This window comes from Haliotis asinina, chromosome 11 (genome assembly GCF_037392515.1).
Source record: "Haliotis asinina isolate JCU_RB_2024 chromosome 11, JCU_Hal_asi_v2, whole genome shotgun sequence".
Classification (NCBI taxonomy): domain Eukaryota; kingdom Metazoa; phylum Mollusca; class Gastropoda; order Lepetellida; family Haliotidae; genus Haliotis; species Haliotis asinina.
The window spans coordinates 37,149,153-37,164,024 of record NC_090290.1 but is presented as its reverse complement, the minus strand read 5'-3'; the positions used below and the strand labels follow the sequence as shown (position 1 = coordinate 37,164,024).

At 40.1% G+C, this 14,872-nt stretch overlaps 1 protein-coding gene across 1 annotated transcript in view; it reads right to left on the bottom strand.

The window, feature by feature from the left end:
• Nucleotides 1–1,440: 1,440 nt before the first annotated feature.
• LOC137256573 (uncharacterized) overlaps nt 1,441–14,872 on the bottom strand; it is a 29,420-nt gene continuing 15,988 nt past the window's right edge. Inside the window, exons 2-10 of the mRNA XM_067794440.1 lie at nt 13,821–13,897; nt 7,773–7,829; nt 6,828–6,876; nt 6,079–6,119; nt 5,749–5,817; nt 4,799–4,826; nt 4,198–4,253; nt 2,428–2,502; nt 1,441–1,654 (exon numbers count right to left, since the gene is read on the bottom strand). Coding sequence (XP_067650541.1) covers nt 1,626–1,654; nt 2,428–2,502; nt 4,198–4,253; nt 4,799–4,826; nt 5,749–5,817; nt 6,079–6,119; nt 6,828–6,876; nt 7,773–7,829; nt 13,821–13,881 — 465 coding nt within the window. The 5' untranslated portion in view covers nt 13,882–13,897 and the 3' untranslated portion in view covers nt 1,441–1,625. The remainder of the gene's footprint in view (nt 1,655–2,427; nt 2,503–4,197; nt 4,254–4,798; nt 4,827–5,748; nt 5,818–6,078; nt 6,120–6,827; nt 6,877–7,772; nt 7,830–13,820; nt 13,898–14,872) is intronic.

Here is a 14,872-nt window from a genome sequence, read left to right as displayed (position 1 = left end):
TGTACAGCTCGCACCGCGCATGCATACGACAAGCGCTGTCAGTTTGAGGTTGAACTGCCCCGAGCCACCTTTCACAAGGCACTAAAGTGGCGTAAGTCACTACAGTAACCTTAGTATGATGTAATAAGGTGGTCGTAAGTCACTAAAGTAACCTTAGTACGATGTAATAAGGTGGTCGTAAATCACTAAAGTAACCTTAGTACGATGTAATAAGGTGGCCCTAAGTCACTAAGGTAACCTTAGTACGACGTTGTAGAACGAGAGTAAGAGTTAATCTTAGTAAAGGTTGCTTTGTGACAGCAACCCCAGGGTACCTAAATGGTTACAGATGGGGAGTAATTTGAAAAAGCTCGCCCATTGCGTGTTAATCGGAACACCAAAAAGATGCGTTATACACCTTTCAAGATAAAGCTGCGGATTTATTCCAGAATCTTGATATTTGCAGAAGTGGGAGTATTTTAGCTACATCACGGCATGTCAGCTTGGAAGTATCTCTGGTGTATACTGAGGAGAAACGTGATCACATGAAAGCAATAGTGCTCAATAACCCAAGGTCTTGTGTATCGCATAGCTTGTGAAAAAACTTGGAAAACTATAGGAACACTCGTGCTTTCATGTGATTACTTATTTTCCCCTCGGTCTATCATGGCAAGTAGGCGTGCAAAGAAGGTCCTTTAACTCTTTGATGTCAACCACCTAGATGAAACACAAGAGCATGCTAGTTTCAGACAAACCAGATGATAAATTATCGCAAAGCGGAGTTTCGAGCCAGGTTTCAAGCCTGCTTCACCCACACAACCCTGTACAACTATCTGTTCCGTCATAGGAATCATGACTAATGCTTTATACAGAATGTTTTATCAGTAGAGCAAAGGTTAGCGTTATGCACATTGAAATATAGAGCTTGTTACTTACGTCACCTCAGACGTCAAGAACCACATAAGGGTTTCTGGTTCATGTCTGCGAAGGAAGGTGACGCTAAGCGTTCGAGTTAATCCATTGGAAGTGTTTCAATACGAAAATCCCAAACAATGGAAATACGTCAAGAATCTCTACCACTGATGAACGACGCAAGGACCGGGCAGTATTGGAGCCAAGTGCTCAAATTAGGAGTAATGTTGGATTCGAACAATGATTTGTAGGATTTTGACCAAATGCGATCACGACGTACCTCTTTAACTCTCTATGACTGATCGAGCTCTCTGTGACATTAACACAATACAGTGCTGTTTACACATGCCAAAGGATATCCCTTGTAGTACTAAACAATGATCTGTACAAGACCAGGCATCCAATTGGTAAACTTCAAAAGTATACATTGCACAACCTTAAAAACACGTTCCATTGTTGACAATAGTACAGCGCCTGGTATTTAACTGGTACTGGGACCTGATCCATTTCTCAAAAGTGCGTATTACAGAACAATAAAAACAAGTCTCATTATTGATAATAATAACTTTTAATCACACATAACATCCCTAACCACCTTCCCGGTCTCTCATCAGAACATCCTCAATTGGCTTGCAAAGATCTTGGCTTTTGTACAGCGAGCTACAGGCTAGAAGGGCTTGTCTTAGGTCAAAGGTTAATTTCCCGTAGTTGATAACTTAATGAGAGTAGTGCATTCATCCGCCAAAACTGACACCTACTGGAACTGGAAAGGAAATAAAAAATAAAATCAAATCATAGAAATAGTTTCGATTCGTGGTTTTAAAAATGTGACGAACCTTAAATGTTTATTTGTTCTATCAGAAATGTGCAACATTGAAATAGCCACGTTGAATGATTAAAATGCAAACAATCTTCTTTGCATAGATCATACAGTCAATTGTGAAACGGTATATTGATCAATACCATGATTGCAGTGAATACCGAATTCTAGGCATTGCAAAATTATGCCATTGACATGACATGGATGCATGAGGTTCTATTACATGGCATAAGCAGGCATTTTGGATATACAACGAACGAACTCTTTTACTGCATCAGTTCGATATAATAAAATTTAAAACAAGCAATTTTTACAAACAATTCCTAATTGTCATGATTGCTTTGAGACAATGCGTATGTCGAAGTATGAATACCAGACATAATTTGAGTATAGTCAACTTCCAAACTGTTTACAGTAGGGTTGTTGCTTAACGCCATCTAAATAAAACAAGGCGGATCTAACAATCAAGTGATTGACAGCGAGTATCGTAACAGGTGTAGGAGGTCAGCCCAATCCTGTTTCTCCTCTTGTGTATATGCAGAGTATCAGTACTAACTTGTATAGACGCATCTCACGCATTGCCGTATCTTATATCGTATTTACGCCATGCCTAATCTCACCATATATTATATCATAATAATACCATCGTTTCAAACTAACATAGTATTAGAATGCATTATATTTGCGAATCTTATTGACGTATTTGTTGAACGTACCAGGTCCCCTTTTCATGACGTCATCCGTTTCAGAATTCGAATGTTCAGACGCAAGGAGAGCTTTCCACATAATCTCTGCAATAGGAAAGGTACTGCTATCTAAGAAGTTGTAAATCTAGTATCAGACAAAAATATTAACCACATCTTCACATGCCCAGAAGATACAGGACTGATATGTACTTATTGCAATTACACAACTGCAAAGATAAGACCATAACACATGTGGAAGAAGAATGCTCCCTGTGGTAACAGAAACTTGCAGCCTATGAGGGGCTGGCGCGTAGATAAAAGTATGAAGAATGAAGAAGAGAAATGTGTGTATAATATATTGTAAATACAAGTATGGGGAATGGAGAAGATTCATATGTATAGAATATATTGTAAATAAAAGTATGGGGAATGGAGAAGATGGATATATGGAGAGTATACTGTAAACAAAAGTATGGGGAATAGAGAAGATGCATGTGTATGGAACATACTTTAGACAAAAGTATGTAGAATGAACAAGATACGCGTGTAGAGAATATACTGTAGATAAAAGTATGTAGAATGAACAAGATACATGTGTGGATAATATACTGTATATAAAAGTATGAAGAACGAAGAAGATAACATGTATAGAATGCACTATAGATTAATGTATGGAGAATGGAGAAGATAATATGTGGAGGATATACTTTAGATAATGTGTGGAGAAGACTGAAGACGATAATGTGTGGAGTAAACACTGTACATGAAAGTATGGCCAATGAGGAAGACAATGTATGGAGAACATATTGCAGGTAAAAGTGAGAAGAATATGGAAGATGCATGAGTGGAGAAAATATTGTAGACAAAAGTGAGAAGAATATAGAGAATAAAGTGTGCAGAAAATATGGTGGATGAAAGTGAGAAAAATATAGAAGATAATGTATGGAGAAAATATTGTAGATACAAGTGAGAAGACTACAGAAGATAATGTGTGGAGAAAATACTGAAGGTAAAAGTGAAAAGGCTGAAGAAGATACACGTGTGGAGAAATCATTGTAGATTAAAGCATATCGAATGAGGATGACAATGTATGGAGAAACTACTGTAGATAAAAATGAGAAGAATACAGAGAATAAAGTGTGGAGAAAAGTGTGGAGTATAGAAGATGGTGGGTGGAAAAAATATTGTAGATGAAAGTGAGATGAATATGGAAGATAATGTGTGGAGAAAATATTGTAGATAAAAGTGAGACAACTATAGAAGATAATGTCGGGAGAAAATGCTGAAGGTATAAGTTAGAAGAATATAGAAGATACACGTGTGGAGAAATCATTGTAGATAAAAGTATGGCGAATGAGGAAGATAATGTATGGTGAATTTACTGTACGTAAAAGTGAGAAGAATACAGAAGATAGTGTGTGGAAAAAATATTGTAGATAAAAGTGAGATGAATATAGAAGATAGTGCCTGGAGAAAATACTGAAGGTTAAAGTGAGAAGGCTGAAAAAGATACACGTGTGGAGAAATCATTGTAGATTAAAGTATGGCGAATGAGGAAGATAATGTATTCAGAATATACTGTATATAAAAGAGAGAATATAGAAGATAATGTGTGGAGAAAATATTGTGGATAAAGCAGTGCCTAGAAAATGGTTGATAAATTTGTGGAGAATATACTGCTGAAGCAGAGTTGTGGAGAATGTAGCGTGTGAAAACCGAAGAGGACGTGTGTGGAGAATGTACTGCTGACAGTATAAAGTATGGATGATGAACATAGAAAATATAAATTGAAAATCTCACCTTTTTGCAACTGTTCGGATTCAAACTCGCGCCCTACTCTGTGCCCAGGAGGGAGCCTGCTCGATACAGAAATACCGACTATTTGCACTGAATACAAGTTACATATTACAAGAGAGCCACGTCGTCTATACAAGCAGATGGTGTCTGGGGACCAGACCACTTGTAGCAGAACAGGACTTCATGTTTATGCACAGGACAAATATACGCATATCTCATGAAGGAGATGAATCCTTAGGAAGAACAGATCGATCACAATCTGAGCATCAGTGATCAATAACGATGTCTGTAATATTCTGGATTTGACAGTATCACCACCTTTCTTTACGTACTTACTAACAGACCTAAACAACATCTGACAAAAAGTACATGGTTACCATGGTAACATTTTGTGTTTTGTCTTTAACAATATCAAAGAGGACACCTTGTTATACTAAACACCTCAGTATCCAACACTGGGCGGTCATCCCCATGGAACAAATTACCATTGCTGTGTTTTGTTTTTGTTTGTTTTCGTTTTTTTTTATATCTACAGCCTCCGGGTTTCCATTTAATGAAGTGAATACTACGTCTGTTTGAGAAAGGCAATTATTAATTTACTTACTGGTTTGGTGTTTTGCAGCAGTGGCGGTCTGTTGAAGAGAGAATATTTTGAGTAAATAGAACGTCAACGCTATAGCTTAACGAAACATTACAGTTGGGGTTTAAAAAATCTAGCGATGGAAATAAGATGAACGAATACAACAAAACACCGGATGTTTGTGAAAATAATATAAGCACGTCATGTCCTTCCTGAACCAGTGACACAGTTGGCATAGATAGGCATGTGTTTGTGGATATTATTCAGTTAAGAACTGCCATAATGAGTGCGTACTTGGCACTCAGTTGCCAGAACCGGTCTTGATATTTAGGTCCTGACTGAAGTCTAGCCTGTTCAGTTGTTGATTAGGGTCATACCATTCATTTTGTTCCTTTATTTATCACAGCATTCGGGAACATTTCAGCTACATAGAGGCGGTCTCTATGAATCGAGTCTGGATCAAACAATCAAGTGATAACAGCATGATCATCCATGTCTGTCTGTCTATTTGGATACGATGACGTCTCAAACAAGTCAGCGAGATTGACCAACGGATCTCTCTAGTCGCCTCTTGCGACAAACATGGGTTGCGGAAGATGAATTCTAACCCGGACCTCCAAGGGTTTCGGCAATAATGAATTATGAGGAGTGTGTACCTGGGAGAATTGGGTGTAAAGGGTGGAACATAGCACAGGAGAATTACTCTCAACTAATTATACCAAGATCCGGATTCACAAAGCGTTCCTAACATTACGACGTGTCGTAACTGTGGAACTTTCCAAGTGAAGTGTCCAGGCGACAATTCCGATCATGTTTATACGGCATACCTACCCCGGATTAAAGAGGGTCTCCACAGGCCAACAACCGGTGGTGGTTACTATACCTGTAATATCAGTCACCCGATGGTCTGGTTGAGATCTATTCCCTACACCCTCGCCTCACGTAGCTGTTGACCGCGATCAGACAAAGCTTACCTCCCAAATTAACGTCCCTTTCCAGCAAACTCTCCTCTTCTTGTCTTACACGCGGTTGTTGAAGAGCATCTGATGACAAAAGCATTTTTCAAAAAGGGAAATTCTTTTTAAAGCATCTTTCATGAAAAAATACGGTTCATTAGGCGTGTCGGCCTACCATGTGAAGCTTCGATAAACATACAAGCATGGCCGTTTTGGGAACAGACCAATAAACTTAACCAGGTCGAATCTTGGATTCGAACTTTTCTTTGTCTTGACGTATATCTGTGTGTACTATCAAATGAACCGGAAATGGTGAACGTGGTAGTAACGTCCCGGGATAATACTTACATTGTAAAAGTTTCAGTAACCTGGATTCAGCATTAAAACTCCTGAAAATACATGACGTTTGTGTTACTCAAGAAAGTCAAACACAATGCGGTTCACATTTGGATTAACGATATGCAACTATGAGTCCTACTGCAACTATGAGTCCTACTGCAGCTATGAGTCCTACTGTAGCTATGAGTCCTACTGCAGCTATGAGTCCTACTGCAACGCTATTCGTTCACAGGGAGAACGAGCGGCTGTCGATTACGTTTGAACTCTCGGCAAGGACAAGGCTAGTGGTATCACAGGTTCTCCTTCATCTGACTGAACTATTGTGCTGGAATATCAGTAGGGTTGCTGTCTGAGACATATGCCGCGAGGTGTGGCCTACTGATATCTCAAATTTACATCATAGTATCACAATGATATCATGTGCAGAGGTCAAGTGATGACTTAGCCAGTCTGATTTGTCCTTGTAACCAAAGTTTACATTTAAACAGCTGCATCAGATTATTATCAGACAAAAACCGTACACGATTACCAATTTATGGAATATAGATAGTCGAGAGAATAATCAGTCTGTAATATCAATCTCTACAGATGCCGGAGGTTAAAGTCAAAATAACGATGAAATTATATAAATGGATCACTGAAAATCTGCAATGACTAATTGTTCAAATCATGACAACAACCATGTTTCAATAAGCCCCTTAACTACCAGATATCTCGTTTGAGTGAAATAAATAGATAAATGGAAAAAACCCACTTACCTCTTGCCCGCCCTTCGTCTTCCGTTGCAGCAAACGCCATAGTTTTGTCCTGCAATGTTTCATAGAATCATTTTATTTTATCCAATACAAAAGATGGGAAATCGGTGGAATGGCCCTGTGATGAAAGTGATTGCTCATCATGCCGAAGGTCGGGGTTCGTTTTCCAACATTTATACTATTTGTGAACCCAATTTCTCCCTCCATTATATTGTTCGATTATTGCTATGATTACGCCAAGCCATTCTCGGTGTGTTATTTCTATATCACTTTGTAGTTGTGGAGGTTAAAGGTATTTTTTGTCTCGATGAACATACATGTTCTAATCTAGGAATGGTTCTTTGGTGACCATATGAATAGACTATTGCTGCACTTGACATAGAAGCACTCACTCACACAACCTCTCATATTACTCACTCGCTCACTCGCTCTCTTATTTCTTAGTCTTTGTCTGCCGCATGGGATTAATTGGTACAGCAAGGACTGGTCGGCTCGGAGTCAATATAATTTAACTCAGTGAGCCAGTACTATAAAACCAGCTTAAGTCTGGGCTGGTAAAAGTAGCCACGTATATACACGCATGCACGTCGTCATATGAATGAAATATTCTTAGGTAGGACGTGACACCGGTACCGCACTCCACCTCACTTGCTACTTTGGTAAAATCTTCGAGAGGGATATACTGCTGAGAAGTCAAGAAACGGGTGAGTAAGAACATAGCATAGGTTCCGGGCGTGACAAAGGGACGCTACTATGACCGAAATACTACGGAGATATAGGTCAAGGTTCACGCTTCAGAGTTTTGTAACGTCATTTCTATGACATCATCATAGCTCGACAGTTCTCGTTTGTTCTCAAAATCCCATAACAAACACTGACACGCACAACGCATCTGTGCCCGTCTCATTGCTTTAATTATTAATAGGTGGTTTGAGTCGAGATACTTACTTTTATCATTGTACCTGTCCGGATCCCCCAGGAGATCGATGTGGTTCTCGGGTTGACCTGCAACAGAGATAGCTCTTCTCACCTTCTACAGAAGGTTGTAAACATGGAATATGATTATAGAAGCTTACTGCTACATTTCCAGATAGCCAATTTACCTCTAAGATGAAAAATATTTTCGGAATATAAAGTTTTGAATTATCTTGTTAAATATTGTTCAAAGAGCAAAGCATATATTCATTGGAAATAATAAAAATAACTTGTTTGAATGGCATTCTAGAAGTTGAGGTGTACAAAATAGGACAAATTGTTATGGACAACACACACGCAATAAAGAAGTTGTCATCCATAAACATTTGTCCTATTTAAATAACAAAAATACACCCCCTTCTGAAAGGAATCATCCAAACACAAAGCAAATACCCCCCACCCCACCCCTAGCTTTGTTTCTAATTCCCAATATTTTTCTCCACTCTGCACTATGACGAAAACTTGCAATAAACGTTTACGACATAGAATATCCTGCTCGTTTATTTCAAAACCGCCACCATAGCAAGACGTCATGTCAAATGACGTTAAAAGAGTGAGTGAATTCAGTTTTATGGCGTTTCATGAGCATTCCAACACTATCAGGGCGGGGACACTTGATACGGACTCTACACGTTATACTCATGTGTGGAGTCGAACCTGGGTCTTCGACGTGCCAGGCGAACGCTTTAACCACTAGGTTACCTCACCAACCCTTTACTTGCTGGAAAGCAGTGCGGTGTTACCGAAGGAACGTGAGCCACTTGACTCCCTGCAATCCCCTCATTCAGCAAAGCGAGAGACAGGCAGAAAGTCAAACAAAAGGCGGAATTTTGTTAAGAATAACGTTTAAAATAAGTAAATGTATAACCGCTACCACCACAATTTAAAAGATGATACCATTTAGCCTCTGTTCGCCTATATCCCAATTCGTGTACAAAAACAATGTGGGCTGACTCACTGATCAGTGCCATACTAATCTTGATTGAGCGTTGTTTGAAGGGTTTGTTGGTGAGCAAAGAGGATTAGTGCTAACGTTAAGAAGTTAAACCAGGATTAAAAAAGCAATAATCATTTGGAAGGTTTCCACAGCTACTTTACGAAACTTGTCATAAAACACCACCCGAATATAATTGAGAATGGACATCCACACAAGTATACGTCCTGCCGCAAACTATACTGAACAGTAAAAGAAACGCAATTTCGAAAAATTGAAATCTCCTAAAAGTAAGTGTTCATGTGTATGTTCACTCGATTAAACAACTTGACAAAAACAGAGTTGCGCTTCTTTTGCTGTTCAGTATACTTGTAATATTGCATAATGTTCATGCTCATTTTTCATTTGGCAATGATCGGTACCAAAACGTCGATGATAGGGACATCGCAATTCATAATGTGTGTCTACTTGATCTTCTTTCAATTTATAAGAAAGTCAGTCAAAAAATTCCTGAAGAAAACGGACTTACGAAATCACGACCAGTCGTATGTTCAAAAAGCTTAACAAACATCGGAAAAAGAACAATCGTTTAGTAAATTTGCTTCTACTGCCAACAGTGTACAAGAGAATACTATTTCTAAACACAATGTTATTTTCAGAAACAATTTTTATTGTCTTGTTTACACACTGCCAGTTTCATGAAATATGTTTCTCACTCGTAAAAAAACTCAAAAATAGTTTGTTTTCTTATCATAGCAGGCGAAACATGAGCATGACTGACATTAGAAAAAGAAAATCTATCCGTTATTTTACGATGTTTTAGTAAAGAAATTAGTGGGCTTAGTATTCCAGCAATATTACGGCGTGGAACACCAGGAAATCGGCTTCATACATTGTACCCGTCTGGGGAATCGAACCACCACCCCTGTCCTAAATAGAAATAAATTTTCAGTTATTAAACCTTGAGCTGAAACAACCAGTATTTGTCTCTGTGGGGGCGTTCGGTAGCCTAGTGCTTAAGACGATGACCCGATGATTCCCCACATAGGTGCACTGTGTGAAGCCCATTTCTGGAGTCCCCAGTCGTGATATTGCTGGAATATTGCTTAATGCGGCGTAAAACTCAACTCACTCAATTTTAGTCCACTTTGAACTCTTGGACTAATGCAGAAGCGACATTCGAGTTGTTGCTATTGGAAAGGGGTTCCGCATGTTTTGTTCCTTAAAGCAAGTTAGGTAATCAGATCAGTGCCCGTTACAGTGATTACTCTAGGCGATTTGCTGTCATGGTGTACACATTTGATTAGCTTGAACAAATGTCAAATGTTTGGGGAAATACTTTTCAGAACGTTATGATCATTTCGTAAGAATTTGAGCATTAGGGCCATTTTTTGTTTGGTTTAAACATGTACAGTAATATGGGATTGAACTTTCAGGAAATCGTTTTCTCGGTTTGAATGTTATTCGTGAATGGTAACTGTATAGTGAGTGAGTGAGTGAGTGAGTTGAGTTTTACGTCGCACTCAGCAATATTCCAGCTACATGGCGGCGGTCTGTACATAATCGAGTCTGTACCAGACAATCCAGCGATCAACATCATGAGCATCGATCTGCACAATTGGGTACCGATGACATGTGTCAACCAAGTCAGCGAGCCTGACCACTCGATCCTTTTAGTCGCCTCTTCCGACAAACAAAGTCGCCTTTTATGGCAAGCATGGGTTGTTGAAGGCCTATTCTACCCCGGGACCTTCACGGGTAGATAATTGTAGAACAAGGCGTGGCCGTGTGTACTGCATATGGTATATCTAATTTATGAACAAATGTGTAGGAATGCAGCGATGTCTGCAGCAATTGATTATCGATTATCATGTCTGAGACATGAAACATTATGATTTGTGATATCCAAAAAAGCTTGATTTGTTTAACGAGTATCCATCTATGATGCACCATTGTGATGCTGGTATTTGTATTTGTGGTGTTGCATTTTGAGAAAACATACTGTGTTAAGTACATCATAATATAAATCACGGTAGATTCATCACGAGAATTTGAAAGATGCCACACACGAATAAATGACTCAACGATCTTCTTTTTGTTCATTCATGAAGCATTCACTACAATTAAACGATTGTTTGAACGATAGAATATTTGCCGCGTTTACTTGTACAGTGCACTGGCAAACTTTATGCAGTAATGTTAAAACACTGTCATGGAAAGGACCATACAAGCGAAATGAGCTTTGCAAATTGTGACAATCAAGAGCAAATATGGCAGAGCGTTAGACAGCATTTGACCATAGGTATGTTGACGTTTGAAAGTGGAACAATACTAAAACTGTGTATGTACATCGCAGAAAGTTGCACGTAATTACTTCGTACATCAGGACCAAGTCCCAGTCTCACATACTCCCAGTCAAGTCTCAGTCCCAACCTCACCACAGTCCCAGTCCAAGTCTCTGTCCCAACCTCACCACAGTCCCAGTCCAAGTCTCTGCCCCAACCTCACCACAGCCCCATTCGAGATCTCAGTCCCAGACGTCACCACAGTCCCATTCCAAGTCTCTGTCCCAACCTCACATAGTCCCAGTCCAAGTCTCAGCCCCAACATCACAACAGTCCCATGCCAAGTCTCAATCTCAGACTCATCACAGTCTGAGTCATCAGTGTCTTGTTCAAGTCATACTTTTCTCCATCTTACCCTTACAGACACGTCGTACGAACGTCAGAAAGAACATCTCTCTCAATGTCATTTTACACAAAAGTAAGTATGATTAAATCCATTTCTGTCATTGATTACAGGTAAGCTTACCTGCCTGTCTGTCGACAAAAGTGGAATCTGTTTACAAGCAGTCTCAGTACGAATACAACGCCAAAGAAAGGTGACAATTGCCTCATTGTAGTAAAACGTCTCCTGTTCTCGTGTCATACGTCAAAGCAACTGATAACGTAGGCTAAGCGTCTTTAGAGATCGAATAAGCGCTATTTGGCCTTAAGGAATCCGTGAATGGATTGGTATATTGGCAATACTGTGAGTGACTACAGGAGCGACAAGAAGAATGTTCATGTTCTGTGGCTCATGTTTACACGTCGTCATTGTTTGACGCCTTGTTGGATTATTAAAGAATGATCCTAAAAGCTTTGGTTTCTTCGTTGACCAAGCAGCCAATGCTCACATGGTAGAACGAAGAGTTATGCAACTTTGTAGAGACAGGATCCGATAAAAGGAGGACGTGACTAGGGTTTTACGCCGCATCAAGTAATGTTCAAACAATAACACCAGAAATGGGCTTCACACATTGTACCCATGTGTGGAATCGAACCCGGGCCTTCGACATGACGTGCGAAAGCTTTAACCATTAGGATACCCAGCTGCTCTCCAATAAAGTATTCTCTATCCTGTCTCACGAGTAGGTTTCCGGGGCTAGTAGTACAGTGGAAGCTGTCAAAACCGGCATCTCAACAATCCGGCAAGTTGTCAACAATGGCTTAAAATCTCAGACCTGTCTGTGACTTGTACATTTATCACCAGCTGTACAATCCGGCACATTGTCAAACCGGATTATTTCTTCAACCCCAATGAGTGCAGGTTTTGGCAGCTTCCACTGTAGTTTGCTTGTTTCTTCCTCAGCAAACAGACACACCATGATCAAATACTCAATCAACACTTTCCATTTTCATATCATTATATTCACTATTCTAATGAAATCGTATTTAAGCTCTTTAGATATCTTACCCGTGAAAATACGGGTAACAATTGATCTTCAGTAACCCATGCTTGTCGTAAGAGGTGACTAACGGCATCGGGTGGTCACACTCGCTAAACTGGTTGACACCTGTTGCCGTATCCCAATAGTGTAGATCGAATGATCGGCTGATCACTGGGTTGTCTGGTCCAGACTCGATTATTTACGACCCCCAGACCGTAAACACGAATACTGCTGCATGCAGCTCTATTAATTCACTCACTAACTCACTTTATAAATCTGTGCCAGCTTTGAAGCACAGCATACCGTCAGCGTGTTCATTTGATTTGATATGTTTTGGAAGCGTGTACTTTCGGAGACAAACTGAAAATTAATGCTCTGTCAGCAATGTCTCCTTAGAGCGCAATGTCATGCTGAACACATGGTATGTATATAAGACCATTCGTTCTGTAAGTCGGACATTTCTAAATCGAGGAAATATAAATCTTATCCCAGCAACGATTTGACTGACCGAAGAACCCCTGCGTCCTTCGACGGACCAGTCAAAATTGGCGCAGTGTTGTTGACCTTAGGCAAATTCATGAGGTCTGATGGCGGAACTGTTCACACTGACTCGTAGATCCTCGGATTATTTAGCCCTTAGTACCATACGTGACAAAGGTGAAAGCAAAGGTACGAAAGTTCCCGTAAGCGTTCCATCACGGGTTATTTTGGCGGTCAAAGTTTGGGAATAGGTATTCACAAATCAACATAAAAGTATCTTAATTTTGATAAACTCCATTAGTTGGGTTTCTGGGGAATTTGCTAATGAAAATGAGTTTTTGTAAAATAAATTTAGTTTATCCACCCAATATGTTGCTATCCAAGCCAAATACGAAACAAAACAATCCGTGCATAATCTGCTTTGAGTCCTCAACGAAGCAATGGAACCCTGTCTAAATTTGTGTCCAGTTCTGACTATTAGCTTCTTTACAGCACACAATGTAAACGTGCATAGCTATTTTACATTCGTGACATAAAAGCCTACTAACGCCAGTTAGTAAACGCAGATTCGGGACGTATACGAAATTTCTGATTTCATCAACCAATCAGGTTCAAGGAGTGGTGTTGTCGCTTAACGGTTAAAGCGTCTGTCCCCGGATTCGTCTCCCCACATGGCTACAATTTGTGAATCCCATTGCCTGTCACCCAAAATGATATTGCTGGAATATTGCTAACAGCGACGTAACATCATCCACACTCACTCACTTCCCCCCCTCCCCCTCCCCCCCCTCTCTCACTCACATAGTACGCAGCCCCGTGTAACACAGTATGAAGCGATGCCCGAGTTCTAAAACTAGTACAGGATGGTGATGAATGGGGTCTGATGGAACGTACTCACCATCTGCAGCCCATAAGCTGAGGGAGGGCAGCAAACACACAAGGGCGACAAAAACTTGCATTCCAATTACGAATATTCTGAAACCAAAAAAAATGAATAATTCATTATTGAACATGAGATATTTCACATTTTGAAAATGCTATATTTGTGGTGATATTTACTCCTGTATTTCGACCAACAATTCACTCACACAACACTCTCTACATTAATAACTCTAGCCTTATCCCGCCGCCTGACTAGTAATGGAGATGGAAATTTATCTTACCTCACTCATAAATGTCGTTTTCTGATTGGCTAAGTTACAAGCGAGTAACATTTTCTGGCAAGTCCTGTAAATGCCGAACTGTGGGAATTCGTTTGTAGTGTTTGGGTTGTTGCCTAACTCCGGTACTCCTTGTCATGATCCAACACCCGTGCTTCAAACAGTTCAAAATTAACAGTGAGGTGTTCTGTAAGGTAAATACGTTGTTCACCGGCCACAAGGGGGTCATTACTTAATGCACCTTACGAGCACGGGAACATTTTCAAACACAGAGGATACATCAACCCATGTCCCTTCGTGACCAGTGAACAACGTATAATACGTGAGGCATGGACCAACACAAACAAAACGGTCATCCATCAACTCATGGTAAATTCTGCCCTTTGAAGTTTCTTTCCAATCCGATATAACCAACCATGGTTTGAGAAGTGTAATTCTGTATATAACATTCATTACGACCACGTGAATGTCTATTTGTGTTCGCAACACCTTCGTTACCAGGCCCACCTGGTGTGAGTGAGAGTGATTTCTGCCACCTTTAGCAATATACCTATTCCAGCAACATCTCCTCGGGGGCCACCAGAAATGGGCTTCACACATTGCACCCTTATGGGGAATCGAACCCAGGTCTTCGACTTGACAAGCTAACGCTTTATCCGCCAGGCTACCCCACCGTGGATGTTAAGAATGACGCCACAGCGATAGAATTGAAACCGTTGAAGGCGGTTTCATGGTGCTTTCTGATACGGTTTAGGTTTGCTTGTGTAAACAGACTGCAGTCGCAGACAAG